The sequence below is a fragment of the Pyrgilauda ruficollis genome, unplaced genomic scaffold (genome assembly GCF_017590135.1).
Source record: "Pyrgilauda ruficollis isolate IOZ18807 unplaced genomic scaffold, ASM1759013v1 scaffold43, whole genome shotgun sequence".
In the NCBI taxonomy this organism is placed as follows: domain Eukaryota; kingdom Metazoa; phylum Chordata; class Aves; order Passeriformes; family Passeridae; genus Pyrgilauda; species Pyrgilauda ruficollis.
In genome coordinates, this window is record NW_024525823.1 from 5,639,363 (window position 1) to 5,659,727 (window position 20,365).

The window sequence follows — 20,365 nt, forward strand, 5'->3', positions numbered from 1 at the left end:
CCTCTAAACAACAGCTAGCCCCACAGAAGTACATTAACTCTGTTAAATGTCCTTAGAGTGTAAAATGTTGTTGAATTGACAAGTGTGTCTATAAAACATGTATCACAGTCTCTTGTCTATCTTGTCTCTTGTCTATAGTAAGTCTGGATAAAAACAGATGTTCTGACTTAAAAATTACATATCTTTACAAATCAAGAATCCATGAGGAGGTTTAATCTAGTTGATTTAAAGCTTTGGTTCTTAGCATCAGTTTAGTATTTTGCTGATTTTACTTCTTAACTAGACAAATGCTCTTCTACAGACATGCTAAAAATTCTCAGTAATAACAGCTGCATATACTACTGACTTGCCTGTAATTTCTAAAGCACAGGTGATCCCAACATTTTTTCCTACTGTGTATGTTAAAGTCTCCAAGTATCTGGAAAATTCAGGCCAGCCACCATCTTCCTCTCATTCCATTTTCCATCTTATTTGACTATGGAACATACAGTAGAAGTCATTAAGCTGCATTTCACAGTTTATGGTTTTAATGGTTTTGCAACATTAGATGCACAATACATTTTCAAGCATCAAAAACTAGGCTTTGCTATCTAACATTTCATAAAGATAATAAAAGCTAATGAGCACTCATGATCTATGATCTGACAAGACATCTGTTCTGTTCTTTCCAAGATAAAATACTTACCCTGCCTTGTTCTGGCACAGTGGGAGAGAACAAATACAAAGCAATTAACCATTCTAAACTATAAGCTATATTAAGTTATAGTTTCTCAACAGCCTTTTCATACCCTATTGCTAATAGGGCACAGGTGTCCTAAAAAACAGTCTTTCAATGCAGTAATTAAATCCGGCTAACTTCACACGGTCAGCTGCAGTCAACAGTATTGTTCAGTTTCAGCAGGAAAAAACCTTGTTCAAAACAAGCAATAACCAGGTTGATGTTATACCAAGAGTCCAGCATCAACAGCTCTCTTCCCATTATCTACATATTTACATCATGCTTTCTTATTACAGGAGGATTTTAGAGGAATTTCATTCTAATCTCTTAGGGAGGGTAAGTAGTGCAAACATTTCAAGAAATCCTACAAGATACATCATAAGGGACATGACTAACATGGGGCACAGAGGCAACAAGAATAATTTGCTTTACCACTGTGAGGCTGTAACAGGGAGATGTGCCATAGGAAACTGTTGAGAACATTAAAATTCTGCTCTCCCTTACATTTCAAAGCCAGCTGCCAAGAATATTAGGTGAACTGTTTGAGACCAAACTCAGCTTGTTGTCACCTATAGTGTAATACAGAAGTGGAAAAAAAAATTCTTTTTTGTCTTCATTCAGCCTTGCAGTATGACTTATTTTGAACAATACAGGAGCATGCAATGTTTGTACTGCTGTATATTACTGTAAATAAAACATGTGAAAGGGGAAAAAAACCCCACAGATTGCATAGCAGTTAATGAACAGCATTATTTACAGTAAAACCTTAGATAAAGACAAAAATCCCAGTTTACATAAAGAAAACAAATACCCGATGCCTGACAAATACCTCGTACTGCTCACAACGCTGTCCTCTATCATTGTACCTTGCAGAAGCACATAATAAAATAAGCAATAGAACCAGGGAACCAAGCACAGCCCAGCTGTGCAAGAATGCCAAGTACTTTTGCTAAACTGAAGGATCCAAAGCAACTAGGACTAAATGTTAAAACCCCACACATTCTCAAGCACCTAACCTATTCCAATAGCCTAAGCTTCCTCAAGCATGCCAGAGAAGATCAGTACCTCCCCATTTCCTTTCAGGAAAGGAAATGAAATCTTGTGATTTCAATGAGGATTAATTGGGCAAGTTTTGGTCCATTTCCCTGCACTTCTTGTCATCCCATTCACTTTTATTGTCTTCACTTGGTTTTGGATTTTTTTTCTTTTTTTTTTTTTTTTAAGTTTTACTTGGTTTTGGATTTTTTTTTCTTTTTTTTTTTCTTAACACTTCATTTCTTTAGTTTCTTCTACTCTCTCTTTGTTTACCTTTCTTCCCTCATTTCAGAATTTTAATTGGAGTAACTTTGGCAAGTTTTGGTCCTTTTCACTCCCCCTCATTTCATCTCAGTCCATTTGGTTGCCATCACTCCATTTCCAAATTTTCTGGTTTTTTTTCAATTGCACTTTTTTTGGTCATATCTCCTTTCCAGAGCATTTGTTAAGACTTTGTTTTCTGATTTCAAGATTTCATTCCCTTTCCTGAAAGCCACAGCCAAGCAGCTTTCCCTGGACTGTCTTGCTGGAAATATCTGCTCTTTCCACTACCTAAAACTGGTATTCTCCTCATGTTGCAGCCACAGACTCTGTCTCAGAATTTAAACCAACATTTACACAACATGTGCACAAACGGAACCAAAAAGGAAATTAAGCTAATAAGTTCATGTATAAAGCTTAGTCCAGAGGAAAATTACTATGGCAAGATGGTCCATGGATTTCTCTCTCACTCCCCCAGAGAGGTTATGTATGCTTTAGATTAAAATACATAAAATCTGAAAAAAACAGCAATAAATAATTCTATATAAATTTTTGACATGAGATTCTAACTATCATAGTTTTTTCAGTTAACCTCATAAGCTCAATTTACTTCCTTGTGCATTTTTTTTATATCTATCCATACACTTTGACAACAACTCCTCAAATACTGGTTCCATGACAATTTAAATTATAGAAAGATTAATAAAATTCTGGTAGAAACAGAATAATCTGCCCACAGAGACACACAGATTTGTCACATTCCAATTCTGGTTAAAATATTAAAATTTAATTAATACCTTTTGAACATACAATTATATCAAGGAAAGAGTAAAGGCATTCAAACAATGGATATAGATATTAAACAATATTTACAAATTCTAAACTGCAAGTTGACTATAAAGTCACAAATACTTTAAATATTTAGTAGAATATAGTGTAAATTCTAATATAAACTAGATAAACTCAATCTGTTGTTTTTTTCCCAGTCATAACAGTCTAATCTTTACATATTATACACATTAGAATACTAAAAAGTTATAAAATTTTCTTTCTGTTACTATGCAAAGAAATGGAAAATACATCAGCTCTGTCTTACTGTACAATATTCCAATTGAACTTTCTGTAGTGGTCTGCAAAAATAAATGGCACTTTCACATGCAACAAGGCATAAAGTACAACTCTTTTCATTTGCAGTATTCCATCTGAGTGCAGAGTAAACTGCAATGCAAAAGTCATTTAACCACATAGTTGAAAATCAAATGTAAACTGTGGAAAGAGATTCTGACAAACTTTCTCAGATTGAAGTAATAATGAAAAGCATGTAAACTGATTTCCACACAGATCTGCAATTTAAAAAAATGAAAATACAGCATACTGAGAAGTTTGTTATGATGGTATCAGAGCTACCTTGACAACACAATAATGGATGGAAAGCTGACGGTGCTGTTCTGAAACCCAGTCCTGCCAATGGGCTGCAGCATCTAAGATGCCCTTCTATTGACAGTTTCCAAAATTACTTCTGCCACTCAAAATTGCACATTAACAGTCAGATGGGTTTTCTAGACTTCATTATGCCATTGTGTAACCATAGCTTCCACAGTGCAATGCCACAAGAAGCCTGTCTTTCAGGATTTCTTTACTTGGATATTCAGGTAACTTGAGCATGTTGATACTGGAAAGAAAAAAAAAAAGGACACCACAGTTCAGAAAAAAACTCAACAGTAAAGATTTCTGATTGAAAACCCTGAAAAGATCGCATGTATGGAAGAAAAAAAACAAGCCTGTGCAGATTTTAGTAATTGTACGAAATTAAATTGTTTTTCACTTCAGTAAGTTAAAATACAGTAATTTAACTTTAATAGCCCTTTATTAATTTCACTACCTTTAATTAGACAAATTTGACTTGCAAACAATGAGCAAACATAATGTAACATCTTTTGGGATAAACCTACCACTTTCATGTTGGAGACTGAATACCACAGAAACTGTTTAAATTTTTTTTTGACCTTTTAATATTCTAAAAAACTGTACTTTTGACTGTGACTGACATGAAAAAGCCCTGGGTTTTAAGATATTTTAATAAGAATAGTTATCATACCATGTGCTTGATGTCGGTAAAAGATTTGCAGTATATGGCACAGCGGCAATAGTAAAATTTTGTAATCCACTGCCACCCATTATATGGGCAAAGCCACCATGAGGCACCCTGGAACTGAGACAATGTACAGAAATTAGAGCAGTGCAATAATGTTATAAGACAAAGAAAATGTAATCTTTACACTGAAAATAGCTCTTACTTAGGATAATTTGACCATTACCAATACTTTCACTGAAGTTCCCTTTTTCTTACTGATATCAAAATTCTTATTGTTTAAAAGCTTTTAATTACAAGATCAAGTATCACATTAGTCCACTGACAATAGGCATATTGTTTGGCTGACATTTAAGATCATGCTGCCTGCAAGAAGGACTCATTTCTATAACCAGATTTTGTTCATAGAATGTTCATAGAATCAGAATATTCTGAGTTGGAAAGGACCCACAAGGATTGAAATCTGACTCCTAACTCTGCAGGGACCACACTATGTGCCTGAGACTGCTGTCCAAATCCTTCTTGAACTCTGTCAGGCTGATGCTGTGACCACTTCCCTGGGGAGCTGTTCCAGCACCCAACCACCCTCAGTGAAAAACATATCCTGCTATCCAAACAGGTGAGGATGCCCCAGTGCCCAACCACCTTCTTGGGGAAAAGACTTTCCCTAACATCCAACCTAAATCTCCCTGACACAGCTTCACATCATTCTCTTGGGTCCTGTCTCTGGTCACCAAAGAGATCAGTGCCTGCTCCTCCACTTCTCCTCCTGAGGAAGCTGTAGGTCTCCAAGGTCCCCTCTCAGTCTCCTCTTCTCCAGACTGAACAGACCAAGTGTCCTCAGCCGCTCCTTATACGGCTTCCCCTCAAGGCCCTTCACCATCTTCACGGCCTCTTTGGATGCCTTCTAACAGATTTATATCCTTCTTATATTGTGGCATTATCTCAGTTCAGACAAACATGTCTATTTATATTTAAAGTTTAAGCTACATCACAAAACAGTTTATTCTCTGATTACTATCTGTGGAACAAATGACCAAAGTGTCCTTGACATGTCTGTTCATTTACAACTTCAGACCAAATATTTCAAGTAACTAATAAAACCATTACATCAGTCACACGATAGCCCAGTGACAAACTACGGCAAAACTAGAACACACTAAAAAATCACTAGCATCTTCAGGAATGCAATCTCACTTAATCATATTACTCTTTTTTTTTCCCTTTACCAACATATTATTCAAAGATTCCTCCAGGTGTAAATGAGTAGTAGCCTATTGTTCAGACTCCCTCTCTGTCATTCGAAACCAACCAACAGAATAAAATTCAGACATTCAGATATTCTCATAATATCAACTTAAGCTGACATACACTACAAGACAACATCTTGCTAGCACAGCCCTTGCAGCCAAAAAAAAAACTAAAAAAAAAAAAAAAAAAAAAAAAAAAAAAAAAAAAAAAAAAAAAAAAAAAAAAAGTCAGAAGCAAGTGTAACAGAAGTAATGCTTCCACTCACAGTAAAACTACCTGGCAAAAATGCACAAGCATAATGGTTGCTGCTGCTGAATGTGAAGGAGCTGGGACACAACTCACAGTAATACCTTTTAAACATACCTTTTGGAACTAGCTGTAGTATCCAACACATAAATCTGTATTACCCAGCATAACAACAGCAATGTTGAGCATATAGTTCAAACACTGCTAGACAAAGTAACCCCTATGGAGAGAAGTGCTGATTATTTGCAGCATATAATTTCTGATACAAATGGAATTGTGCTTACAGCAACAATTCAGAACAGCAGTAAAGATGGTACATCAGTACTCTTATAGCATGGTTTTGGCTCACATTCCAATACAGTCCTGCCTCCCCTGCAATGACATTTTTTTCTCCTCTCTGATAAACATCCACATTCAAATCAGCAATAAAACAGGGAACTAACTGCTGAAAATTTCTTTCAGTCCACTATTATCTAAAAGTTTTCCAATGTAACTTATTATAATACTTTCCATATAACAGGTCAAAATCATAAACATGGTCAAAGCTTTGAATATTTAAAAGAAAGTTGTGCCTCCAAGAATGAGTTTTCTCTCCAAGCACAACACTGCCAATATAGTAAAGAAAACCTTCTAAATAGATGCAAGAAATATCACAATAGCTGTGTGCAAGAGCAACAATACAACTTCATAGCTTTGGAAATTTCTGCGTTTACATCTGAATCATGATGTTTCTAACTATTTTTCCACTGACAAGTTTTGCATTAATTTGCTCAGAATTAAAACACTGTAGAAGAGATTTTAAGCTTATTTCCTTACATTTTCTTATCCTTATATGACAGTAGACACATATATCTTTCATATTTAACAACTATGCTGAATTTTCCTAAAAAGAGCATAAGCATATTGCTTATTGCACCACAAAAACTACAGTTCCCAAAGAAGTTCTATACAATCTTTGCAGCTGTAGAATTCAAATAAAGTAGAATTATCATTTAGAATCTATCAAGCTGTCAACACTTCCTTCCAACTGTTCTCTAAAAACCCCATCAGAAGTTGCCAGCAGAAAATTAACAATAAATTAGCCAAATACTATTATAAATATCAAACAGATCAAGAGGAGGAAAAATAAGAAAAGCTTGTAGAATTGGCAATATCTCAAGCAGCTGTTAGCTGAGAAAGAATAAATGGCATCATAAGTGAACTTTCAGATCCCCAACATGAGCCACAAAAACATTTAGGCTTTTTCTTGAGTATGCTAAGACCTCCAAATATGTTCAAACTTTGCTCATGATAACTACTTTACTATTAAAAGATGTCTCAAAATTGGTATTATTGACAAATGCAATGTTATCTCTACTGAAACTACCAAAGCAAGACTTCATAAGAGAAAAAGAGAGAGAGATGTAAAAATGGGGGAAGAAGACTAAAGGAAAAGTTTAAGAAATATTTAGAGATGTCAGAGAAACACTGAAGACATAATCATAAATCTAACTATTTTATTTAATTCACTAAATTAATTTCAGTCTTTGACTGGAAAGAAAGAACAGTTCCACTTCACACATGCACAAAAAATCAAGTAAGTGAATGTACAGAAGAAAATAAAGGGAAATGGAGGGGAAAAAAAAGACTTTTGAATGTAGCCTGCCAACCAGTACCCACAGAAACAAATTCTTCACTAAGGCCAGAAAAACATCATAGTTTGAAATCTGGTATACTTTTAATGTAGAATTTTGCTTAAGGTATCAGCTGACTACTGTACTAGGCTCACAGAAAAGTCAGCATTTAAATCTTCCATTTAAAAGAAAGTAGGACTGTCTGGGGACTTATGTGCAAAAATGCCAGCTGCATATCACTATTAGAGGTAACTTTCAAAAGTTAAATATTTATGGAAAAATACATCTAGTGCATTTCAAACACTGAAGAAAAAACAAAGGGCTCTTCCTAGGTGATACAGACAAAAAAGCCTAAACAGATTGTTTTTAAATTCTAGACCAGAGTTCTTAAAGCCACACCAAAAATTTCTTTCCTACTAACAAGAAAATGGGTAAGAACAAGACAGTAGGTGATTTGTGAGCAAAACAAATGATGTTGACACACATATTAATCAGACAATGTAACTATTTACTTGACAGAAAGCACCTCTTAGAATCCAGTAGATTATCCCAAATGCCATGAAAATACTGAATGCCACTTCAGTATCATTTGGAATGCTTTAAGAAGCATTTAAAACATGACCTTACATTTTAAAGATCCTTATTTGCTGTCTAGATTTAGAAATGGACCAGTCCACTAAAAATGAAAGGCCAGCAGCTGGCATGCCACACAAGCGCAGTTACAACTTCAGGAATCATTTCTTCAGAGGACACAAAGATCAATGTGTGTACAACTAGCTTCTTAAATTGTCCATGATCCCTAAAACCAAGGAAATTCATAATAAATCAAGTGAAACTAGTAGAATTTGGAGACCAGGCCATTTGATGATACATCCCTGGCTGTGAAATTCCTTAATATAAAAGATAGTTTTGATGATCTTAATTTGTATTTTATCCTTGCTTAACCACAAAGCTTATACACAAAAGGTCAACTACTCTACTAAATCTAGAATATTAAGGCAACATCAAACCAAGATGTTGTGATCTCTGCCTGCAACCAGAAAAAGACTGGATTGCACTACTCAGGTGTCACATTCATGTCTATGGATCCACTTTGTGAAATGTCTGTACCCACAAGGTCAGCAACGCACCCAGCTTACAGTGGCATTTATTGCTAAAATGTTCCCTCACTGCACCTAAACAATAAGGAAAATATAAGTGGCTTTCCCTAGAGAACAAATAGAATTTAGGACAGAAAACCTTTATAAAGCAGAGTCTTCCATAAGGCTACATCTTTACTTATCTTGACACACTGCACTAATGTTACATTCAACTCAGCATGAGGAGAAGGATATTCTCTATATATTGACTGAACTGAAACCTACTTATCTTATATATTACAGCCTCAGCTGATTGCTGAAAAAGCCAAGAGTCACATAAACATGCAACAGGAAAAAGAATATAAAGCTCATTTAAATTCACTACGGCCTTGTCAAGAACAACCTGGACATCAACAAAGGCCTCTTGCAAAGTAGTCAAGTATAATAAATAAGTAATCACTCATTTTGCAGGCAACAGAGACAGCAAAGTATTAACACACGCTTTGTCTACTTCCATCAATGTATAGAACAACCACTATGCAAAACAGTTTCTAGACGATCTTTTAGGGCCTCTCAAGTCTCTGGTCTTATTTCAGAGTATCTAGACAATGTATCTGTTCTTACAGAAGGGTCTCTCACCTGCCAGTAACAAACTGTAATAGTAACACTCTCTCTTCCTGAGTTAGTTCTTCCACCACATCCCAGAACCACTAAATGAAAAAAAAAAAAAGTAAGTTTGCATTTGCCATTAAATACTTGTAGTACTTGAAAATAGAATGACAAAACAATAAATGGAATATATGTATATTTGCTACTTAAATTATGGAATTTTTTTGTAGCAAATTAATAAATAATTAAGTCACTTAATGTCTTAATGTAGAATACACTTAATGTAGAAATACAGTATTAAAAAAAAACCCTCCACAAATTTCAGCCAAAATAAGCTTCCACAAACACACACAGATAATGACAACAACAAAACCACATTTTTTTCGTTAAATAGTCTACATTATTAAAAAAAAAAAATCATTTTACCTGAATAACTTGGTCTCCTCTCTCATAGCCACTGGTGTATTCTGTGTTTTTTAACCAGTCATTCACATCAATTTCTGGCATACCAGACAACAAAAGCTCCTTCAGGAAAAGCACACAGATTGTGATTAGTCCTCCTGACTAACCACCTGTTTCAAGAATTTATGCTATTTTAAGAAGTAATGTTTTAAGAAGCAGAAAGCTTACAGTGCTTTTTCAGTTTATTGCAACCTTATGGAATCCACAACTAAATTTTAATACATGAATATTCTTGAATTCAGGTAATTTCACATGATCTGCTTAATTTAAGTATGCACTAGCAAGAGAGAAAAATTATTGCCAAAGAACCTAAAATAAAAGACCTCTGAGTCTTGCCATGGCTTCAGAGAAAATCTGAGACATGTTCGTTACAGAAGATCAAGCCACCAACAAAAATTTACTGGAATTTGACTCTGTGACTCAGAAAAAGTAAAGACAATAGCATCACCTTACTCTTATAGGATTTCTGTCTTCCTCAAGAAAAATACGGAAAGACTTAAAGGCCACAACATGCTGATTCCATACTGAAATTATAATTTAAGGCATTTATTATTGCCGTGTGAAGTTTTAGGAAGATGGCAATCCTGAATAATTAGAAAAAGCAGGAATACACATAATGAGATCCTCACTGATAGATGCCCAGGAAGCAAAGCCAATGTGAAAGCTACAAAATCTTTATTTTGTGGTTACTAAGCTTTACTTCTACATCATTTACAGTGCTGATGAAACATGATGAACAAAGCATTTAAAAATATGTAGGCATTTCAGCTTACCAGTTCATATTCATCAAAAAGTTGGATCAAAGATGGTGGAATGAACATATGGAAGCCTTGTAAAAAGGCATTTATCTGAGGCTGAATGGCTCTTGTCATTCTGAGCTCTGTCACAAGCTGGACATACTCAGCCTGCAACACAGAAAACAATATTAAGATAGACTCCAGCAAAATCACACAGTGCTCAAACAAACTCACACAAACAATTACAGTCCTCAATGCATTACAAATCTCTTCCATTGTAAGGCAGTAAGAGTCCCTTTGCATTTTTCACATGGAAGCCACCCAAAATAAACCCCTTCTGCTCTTCCGCCTTCCTTCCTAAGACAATTCCAAAACAGAAGTGTTTGAATTGTTACATAAACCAGTCAAAAAACAGGGACTCAGACTAGGATAAAGGAAGTAAACAAAACTTAATTTGTCATGCCCACATCTAATATCACTGCTATTAAGCTCAATTAAGGCCATAAACACACCAATGTCTGTAAGCAAAAATACTCTATTTAAGCAAACTGACATTACTCAGGAAAAAGGGCTAACTTCTGAAGGAATATTTGTGAGACAAAGCTTCCTTGCTTTCCCTCCACCCCCTCCCCATCTCTGGAAGCCTAAAATAATACACAATAAAGCCTGCAGAGTTTATTAGTCTTAATAAGAACTGCAATTTTTTTAAGAAAGTCTTGAAAAATCTCCTTAGTTTTTGAAAAAGAAAAACACCAGAAAATAACTTCCATCATCGCCAGGGAATAGACTATAATGTGCTTTAGAGATCTGGGGGCTCCTTTCCCTTTGAAAGATGCCAGCCAGAAAAGGAATCCACCAGAACTTTGCTTTTGTTAAGAACACAAAAGCCTAGGAGGCATTAATGGAAGAAGGCTTTTAGAAGGAGACAAGTGCCTTTTAGAAGGGAAAAGTGCCTACATTAAAATTCTATAAACATGTGTAACATTCTATAAAATGTCTCATCTACCCTGACCAAATCACACAAGTTTAATAAAGTTTCTTTACTCAAGAAAATAGTTTTCTACTTGCAAACAAAATTTATTCCTAGAGTATTTAGGTACTCTGTTTAAAGAAATGTTTTGACTTCATAATCATGACTTTTAATAAGAAAATCATGAAATGTATCTCCCAATTAAACCATCTCAACTATCAGCTTCCTTCAAGAGAACAATCTTACAAAAATACTACTTTGATTTTTAATTTTAAAATATTTCAACCTAAACTTTCATGTTCTGAACCTGCACAAAAGCAACCAAGCATTTTTTTCTTTCCTCCCTTCCAGAGAAAGAGAATAAACTATGCAACATTTCAAAACAGAAGGATACTTTTTAAACACAGCTCCTTACATTCACAGATGTACAGAGGGGTTGTTTGCAGTTGAAAGATACTTTTAAATGCATTATCACCATTTTATTAGATTGAGAGAACAATTAATTTGTGAAGTGCTCTGAAGAAGAAGAACATGACCTAATAATATCTTCAACTGCAGTAGTGGTCCCAAAAATCTAGTTTCAGTCTAGTAATCTCCCCAGGCTGCTTCTACTATCAGTGGACTGAAGACAGCTCCCTTCTCTGAGGACTGAGGAGCAGCCAAAGGAGATTAACTGCACTAGACAAAAGTCTGTGAATACAGAAGAAATCAGAAATTTTTGCAATACCAGGATTTAAAACAACGTTAATACTGGTTGCTTTCAATGATCAGAAATACTTGTTTTATACCTCTTAAACTGTTCTTATGTAAATTAGGCTACCCAGAAAAACAGGACTGCAGAAAGAAAAATTCACAACCTTATTTTGAAAAATCCATTAAAGAAAATATTTATTTTATGCATGAAAAACATACTACATTGAGCACTTCAATTATGAGAGAAAGCAGTTGCTGTAGTTTAGGTGTAACAAGAAATGTTTAAAATAGCCTGGAACAGCCAAGCCATCCTGGCTATCAGCACTGGCACATGATGAAAGACCTGTAGCACAGAATTTACATAATACATGTCAGTAAACAACCTGGTCAATTTGTTTTGCTTTCTGTGCACTTCATTTACATTTTTTTCCCCTCTGAAGCCTTAGGGGCACATTACAAAACAGAAATACCTACATCATTTCAGATCTACATATACATTCCTACATAGTACATGAAGTTATGATCCAGGCTTCTTTAAGGAAGGGAGATTTGATTGAACACACATTAGATGGGCATCACAAATATAATGCCAAAGTCTAGTTTGGGTGAGGGGTTGTTCTGTATTTACTTTGAGGTAAATAAAGCAGAGATCATGCTTCCTCGATTTCACAATCCCATATACTGTGAGACAAGGATCAATGATTATGATGATTTTCAGATTCAGAAAGCAGCTCCATTTTAAAGCTGCCTAAAAAAAAATACCTACTATTTTACTGCCAAACAGAATGGCCAGCTCACAGACAGGTTCTGGGAGGACCGAGAAAGCCACAGCATTGTGGAAATCTGCACCATTCTTTAATATAACATAAAGTCAAACTTTGACTGCACCTACTTTTATTTTTTTCCTAAAAAGTAGAAAGCTGCAAAACGATACACAGCAAAGAGCAAAGATAAATTCAGGACAAAGGCTGACTTTTCCTTTGAAGTCTCTCCATTACCATGACAAAAGGCATTTGAACCAAGCTATAACTGTATTTCAGCTGGACTACATGGACACAGCAATTGCAAGACATGAGTATTTGCATCATCTAATTGTCCCACAACCATTCATCTATTACACAGTTGATATAAAAACAGAAAATTACTCCATTCAAAGAAAATAACACTTTACAAATAGCTCTTACTAGTAGTGCATTTACTCTGTTTCAGTTTTCAACGAGAGAAAGGGACTGCTGGGTGGTGTCTGTGCAGGGAGGGGCAAGGGTGTGTTTTATTCTGGTTTTGGCACAGGATACTTTTTGGTGTATGCATTTGTTGTTTAGGTTTTTTTAAGGGATAAAGATCCATTCATAATTTAATTTTAACAGGTAATCTGCACGGCAGATTATTTTAGAAGTTGAATTTTCTTCTCCTAGATGTATAATAAATACAATGAGTTTTAAACAGTGATCTATTATTCCTTGGGTAAAGGTAGAAAAAAACCAAGATATTGCTTGCAGGAGAAAAAGATTTTTGTTTATAAAGTAGACACATTCCTATTCAAACTGATAGAACAGCTAAGCCAAAACATACTGCAAAACTATGTTACATGAAATTAACTGGAAAAAAAAAACACGAAAACAACTAAAATACATATCTCCAATTTTTAACAACTTTGTCAATGAACAAAACAGTGCCATCTCACAGATGCTTTTTGACTTTACATTTTACACGTTCAAATGCAAAAAATGCAATGATATTAATAGTTTCAAAGCTACCACCAGAGTCACCTCCTTCTTACCACCTTTGAAAATAAAGCTACACCAACTCTAGTCCCCTCCTGCCATGCTGACGAAGGCTTGATGAGATAGAATGGAAGTATCTCCTCCACATATTTTCCATCACTCTTTTTAGACTGTGCCCCAGCTCTAAAATTAAGAAAGTAAATAAGGCTGCTAATGGGTAGTACCCTCATGTGGGCAAACTTCTAATTTTATGCTACCTGAAAATGGGTTTTCAATAGTTGCTATGAAACTACAGTTTATGCTAAATACATCTTTTCTGTGTACTGAGAAGCTAAGACTGACCAGACACAAGAATCAACGTCTTGCTTTCTCCAACAGATATTAAGCATCCACTACCTTCACAATTAGAGTTCTTTTACCACCTGTATTCTTTCACAAATGACTGTATTGCAGGAATCAGTGCAGAACCAGACTAATAATAAGTATTTTTGCTATTGGAATGACACTGTGCCTTAATGAAAATGAGGATTAAGGCTACAAGAATCCAGTGCCAATTGCTCCAATGCAAACTGCAATGTCCTTGCAACAAAGGCTGACACCAAGTGGCTGCTCCCCACTGCAGCAGCTGCTGTACCACTCCTGAAGCCAAATGCTTATTGAGCACAGAGAACAGGCTCGGCCAGCCCAACACAAATAAAAATCAGAACACAAAGCAGACATCAGGAGCAAGAGTCAATGTTACAAAAAACTGCAGGTCTACCCGTGACATCCCTGCTGTTACTCAGAACTGTTTAGTCAGTAACTCCAGGATTCAATTAGACTTGTGTTTATCATAATTTCTAAACAATTGTCAAAATCTGACTGAGTTTTTCCCATATTTCCTTTTTTGAATTAATGCTGCAGAGGAATCGGGGGCTTCTCAACCTGCTACTATTAATTTAAAAAGTAGGTTATTTCCATACACATCAAGTGACTTGCAAATGGCTGAAAAATCTTCCTGCAGATTTTTACTCTGTCCATTATCTGCATGTTAATTAGAGCAATCCGGTGCTATAGACTGGCCTAGCAGGCAGCACACTTTGCAACATTACCTATAATTTTATGTTTAGCAATTGCTGCTGTTCTACTCCCTTGGTACATATACCCAAGACTTAACTTTAGGAATATTTGTAACTTTTAAAATAAATCCTTCATTTAAATTGATCTTATTTTCGTTCCACAGTTCTGTCAGAATGAAGAACCTCTAATCTGAACTCTTTTAAAGATTTTTAGTACTATTTCTGTAACATGATAACTTAGAAAAAGAGGAAAGAGTGCTGGAAACTGCAATCTTTTTTGTATTTTCTCCAAAACAAGTATACCATTCATCCTTCCAGTTATTCAGAAAGACAGTCCAATGGCTTGTACTATACTACCATCTTCTGAATAAACCTGTATACTCACCTTGTTTTCCTGTGTAACAAGTATACTTGCACCCCCTGGCTTCAATGGCACTTCTTCCATTGCTCCAAACACATCAGTCTCAACAGAGAATGTCAGCTCTAAACCAAGATCACTGATATCATTATCTAAAATCCACTGCAAGTTCTTTGCATACTCTGGATCAATAGATGCTACATCCTGATAATTTACAGGTATGCCTAGGAAAAAAAAAAAACAAAGAGACAAAACTGATCAAATAAATAGGAAAAAGCAAAAAGGATTCTAACTTAATACATGGTAGAAGATTGCCCTCTAGAGAGAAACCAGAATAATGCACTAATAGGAAAAGAGGAAAACTGTTGCCAACTACAGCAGAACTGTGCACACTATTTTTAAAATACTACAGAATCAAGTTTCCTCCATACATTTTTCTTCCTAGTGAAGCAAATGACATACCACTCAGGAAAAACCAATTTGCACCATTTTAGTTCACTAATGGATTTCAGTAAAAGCATCTACTCATTCTGAACACAAAACTTTAAATGTCTCCTACAAAGTCTTAAAGTTTTCTACCTAAATTTTAGCAATGCAAATACCTTATTTCTCTATAACAGTATCTTCTCCCTCAGAGCACTACTTGGGTGTCAGGGGGGAGACAACCTTCCTGTACCCAGAAAACTCTATTACTCTTCAGTGTTCTTCTTTTTAATCATATTTGAAATGAGATCTATTATGCAGTTTAAAATTATTATTATACGACTTTTATATTTCAAACTGAACTTGCAAGTCATTTAGAAGCATTAATAGGAGAACAGCTAGAAGTCTGACTTTTATCCAGGTACAGAAAGTGTCTATTTAAAAATCCCTTTACAGGCATGGCACTCAAGCACATTTGAGCAAATGGGCCCAGAACAAGGTGACCCTAGTTTATGCAAGGGAGCTACCCTCTTCACAAGAAAGCAGACCTTGATTATTTTAACTCTGGCATGATAGATACTTCAACACTACCAAGATACATGCAATATCTGGGAAGATAGGCAGGGGGTTAGGGTAGCAGTAGGTTTAGGGAAAAGCAAGTTATTGGGAAGCACTATCCTTGCTTCACCATCTTCCATGCACCATGCAGTGTCATAAGGGTGCTCATTAGTAGAAACCTTAGCACACTATGGATTGTGGATGCAGTACCCCAGAGAAACACAAAATTCAAAGGTTAGCAGCCACTGCAAAACATCAAAGTATAAAAAATGTTACAGTATTTCAGCCTGGAATGGCAGACAACCTCTGCAATGGTGTGTACACAGCTGTAAGGCATTGTTTTTCAAATAAAATCAAGCAACACTCCAGTTTAAGAGAGGGATAACTTACTAATTAAATACCATTGCCGCCTCTCTCAAAATAAAAAAACTAACAGTTGTGTAGTAGTTTCCAGAGGACTTTCACTTTTGCTAACTAGCAAGCATATGTGCATTTGACACACGAAACATGGAAATAATGAGGTCTCTGAGGGACATACGCAAAATGTGGGAAAAGAAGACCAAAAAGTAGGAATCAGAGACTCCTTTAGAGAAGAAACTCAACAAGTGTTATGATGAGAGTACACTCATAGTCAGCATGTTGTGAGACCAAAGAGCACTAAGCTCAGTCATTTGGTTGACAGATATTTCACCAATGAACAGACTCAAGCAGGCAGTTATAAAAAAATTCCATCAGATTTATAATGAAAAATGTGAATCCCACAAAATACCATGTATCTTTCTCTTATATACCCTTAAGGCCCCTGTAGTTTGAAGGGAAATCTATCTTAGCATAATTGTGAGAAGCAGGTATGTTCTGTGCGACACAGAACTTTAAAGAAATACTACAGGTAAGTTCTGAGACAAGTTTATTAATTATTCAAGGATTTAAGACCTCCAGTTCAAAATACACCGACCCAGAAATTAATTTTCACCTTTTTTTATGCCATTTCAAGGACTACTTTCTATTATAGAGCGGAATGTAAGAGTAGATAGAACAGTTAAGAATTAATATATTATCTGTCTTTGTAAGCTGAAGGTAGAAGTTAACAGGAAAGTAACCATATCTCTAAAGAAATACAAAGTAACTGGAAAACAGCACTAGAGAATCCATCTGCTCCTCCCCTGTTCAAGCAGAAGGCTGACAGATAAGAAGTATGAGAAAAGTAAACCTAAGAGGTCTTACTAATTTCTGACTGTATTTCTCCCTGTGCTACATCTGGAATAGAGTGCAGCCTTAATAAACATGCAGACCTACGGAACACTGGTTTCACAGCACACACACCAAAAAAAAATCATGCACACTACATATCTAATACCTTATAAAGCACATTAGTTGTGTGTTAGCTGAGTCATCACATAAGTTAATGATCTTTCCTTACCTACCAGATGTTGTGCAGCAATCAAGAGGCACAAAGGCTCTTAATGAAGACCAGACAAGAGCTCTAGACCACAGATACCACCAGCTAACAGAGGTTATCCTCTACTAAAAAAGTTACTTTTCTATAAAAATGTCTGTCCAATCCTCTTGAATACTACAGTAAAAGCATATGAATTAACTTCTCTCATTAAGGAGACAGGATGAACCTGCATTAGTTCTGAAACCCTATTTTGGGAAATAAGTAGTATTTGTTGGAGTAGGCAGGCAGAGAGGTTTCCAACAGCAGAGCTTCACCTTATTAAAAACCATTGCACAAGTGAAGAACTTCAGACACGTTCAAGAATGCCTAATAGATTTTTGCCAGAGTTCACAAACATTCTCAACTTTGTCCGTCTTAAGTTACTAGGAAACAATTATTTTCATTTCTCAAGAATGACACTATTCAGAAGAACAAATTAATTTCAAATTAATCACAACTGTGATGAAAAGAATTGTTGTAACTCTGGTGTACAAAAAAAGACTAGCAAGACATAAATTTCCAAGGCTTTTTCACTTTTAACACACACACAAAAGTAAAAAAGGAAAAGGTTTACTACTCAGACAACTGTTATGACTAATAAGCAGGATTTTGATCAAACCATACCAAGAATATGTTTGTAGAAGGACCTTGTGAAGTAGATGTTCACCAGCTGCCTGTGATTCAGAGCCAGTCCCAGGATCTGGCCTGCAAAACGGAAGTAGTTCAAATGATCTGGATTTACAGAAGAGTTGCTGTTTGGCTGGAATGTTGTTCCTACAAAACAAAAATATTATCATCTTCCATTACATTTTTTTTAATTATGCTTTTATTTATCAAATATACTAAGCATCTGAAAACACTGCAAGAGTTTTATCTTGGGGTTTTGAAAGTCTCTTGGGCTTTACATTTATACAAAAAAGATGCCAGAAAGAAATGTCTTAGAATGTAACGACATCTTAGTACAATGATAGTGCTTAGCCACTCTCCAAAGCACTGTTCTAAAATAATTATCATCAACAAAAAGGTAATTACCAACTGCTAAATTTGGTCCTCCATCTTACTATATTGCTATATAAATGTTTTACTCACTCTAATGGGCTTTGCTTCTGTCAACTTGTGAACATGCTCAAAGAATGAGAATATATCTACTTCCTCCCAAATGTCTCCAGCCAGATGCAGGCAGGAGACAGTCCAGTCCTTACCTCCTTGGAGAATACTACTTTAAACAGGCAGACCTGAACCTCTCCTTTTAGCTTTCATTAAATAATCTGTGTCAAATTTTTTTGGATTATAAAAATGCTTTTATAAAAAATGACACCCTAAACTTAGAAAAAAAAAAAAAAGAAAAAATAAAGGGCAGAGACATACCATCAGCTGACTGGGTAAATAAGGCATAATCTGGGTTGACTATTTCACTGGATAATATATCAAACCATTCACGCACCACACCCTGTCCCTGCATGTCAACAGAATAAAACATATTAGTACACAAAACTTTCACTCAATAGTTATGCTGAGTAACCACATATTTCTTTTAAAGTAATTTTAAAGTAGGCTTTAGCTCAAAACCACACCTGTGAATGAGAATTAGCATTTCTATATGAAAATGCCATAAAAGAAAACCATGCACTTTTACCCACCATGCCTTCTTCTCCATGAAATCTCACAGCAATCCCCTGCTTTAATTTTGCACAGTTTGCTTTAGACACAACTTCACAGCTACTCCTAAAAATAGAATCTAAATACAAAATACCAATTAATTTTTTTCATTTTCGTTCATTATCTTTCCAAGACACACTAATTCCATTTAGAATACAATACCTCTGTGAACCAAAAGTATGTCATTTTCATTGACAGGCCTGTGCACCATGTCTGAATCTGGCTGCCCGGCGTGTAGATGCTCATAGAACCATTCACAGCGATCTTTAAATGGCTACAAAACAAGGTGCAAACCATATTATATACATGTATATTCAGGGAATATACATGCATTCCCCTGAATAATAATTCCTCTCTCATACGCAAATGGTTATGCATAATTCTCAATTTTTGAGATGTGCAGATTTACCCCAATATGCTCTACAGTATTTTGGGAAGAAGAAAGGACTAGACATGTGCTTGAGTGCTTGCAGAAAGACTGGACCACCAGCTATCCAGAAAGAGCTATGTAAGTTTTCTACAGAAGAGAAAAGTAGCACAAAACTCCTTACAAGTTAGGGGAGAGCATGAAGGAACTTAGGTAAGAAATAAGTCACCGGCTTCTGTAAAACTACTGATACTCAACCACAGCTGAGCACAGAAGAACAAGTGATATGAACCAGCCCTATGTGCAGTAAGGTTCACTGGCAATACAAAACAGCCCTAAGGAACCAGAAACCTTACAAAGCAATTCCTAGGTGAGAAGGTTCTAACTTGTTTGACTCAGTGTTCATATTGACATTTTGCAGCTTTTTTGAGACAGATATGACACAAGTATGGCCTTTCTCATCCCCTGCAATTCACAGCACATACATGAGTTGATCTAACAGACAAGGTATCAGTTCCCAGGGTCTCCTCACTAGTCATAGGTAGTGAGTTTCAAAAACACAGATTTCAATGAAAGATTGAATAAACAATACACCTACACCACGTCCCAAAAATTAAACTGGATTAATGAAAGCAATTTATCTTTAAAAATAAAAGCACAGTATGGTTCACAACTTAGGAAATAAAGCTGTTGGAACAGACAACATGATGTTTCATTTAAAGGAGCTACCACTAACTATGACCAAATCAAGTAATAGTGATGTATTTATCCTCTGGTTTGTTTCAAAATATAAGTCATTTAGGGGAAAGTAAAGTTCAATCAATTAGATGTGCACAAGTAGATTTACAAAGAGAAATTTCACTCTTTAACTGAAAGTTGGACTTGTAAGACACATCCAACATTGGCTATCTCAAATGGGTTCACCCATGTATTTTAGAGAATTATGAATACAGAAATCTGGCTGCCATGTCTGTTTAATATGATCTTTCCACATTACAGATTCAGAAACACTAG

At 35.6% G+C, this 20,365-nt stretch overlaps 1 protein-coding gene across 7 annotated transcripts in view; it reads right to left on the bottom strand.

The window, feature by feature from the left end:
* Nucleotides 1-2,779: 2,779 nt before the first annotated feature.
* HACE1 (HECT domain and ankyrin repeat containing E3 ubiquitin protein ligase 1) overlaps nucleotides 2,780-20,365 on the bottom strand; it is a 46,749-nt gene continuing 29,163 nt past the window's right edge. For 6 of the 7 annotated variants that reach the window (XM_041478153.1, XM_041478152.1, XM_041478149.1 and 3 more), the window contains 10 exons: nucleotides 19,147-19,258; nucleotides 18,966-19,063; nucleotides 18,694-18,781; nucleotides 17,950-18,099; nucleotides 14,934-15,130; nucleotides 10,140-10,271; nucleotides 9,331-9,429; nucleotides 8,935-9,005; nucleotides 4,113-4,226; nucleotides 2,794-3,686 (listed from right to left, as the gene is read on the bottom strand). In XM_041478153.1, the coding sequence (XP_041334087.1) occupies nucleotides 3,584-3,686; nucleotides 4,113-4,226; nucleotides 8,935-9,005; nucleotides 9,331-9,429; nucleotides 10,140-10,271; nucleotides 14,934-15,130; nucleotides 17,950-18,099; nucleotides 18,694-18,781; nucleotides 18,966-19,063; nucleotides 19,147-19,258 (1,164 nt within the window). In that variant the 3' untranslated portion in view covers nucleotides 2,794-3,583. Of the gene's footprint in view, nucleotides 3,687-4,112; nucleotides 4,227-8,934; nucleotides 9,006-9,330; nucleotides 9,430-10,139; nucleotides 10,272-14,933; nucleotides 15,131-17,949; nucleotides 18,100-18,693; nucleotides 18,782-18,965; nucleotides 19,064-19,146; nucleotides 19,259-20,365 lie in introns of all 7 variants that reach the window. The other variant, XM_041478148.1, reaches the window with a different exon arrangement.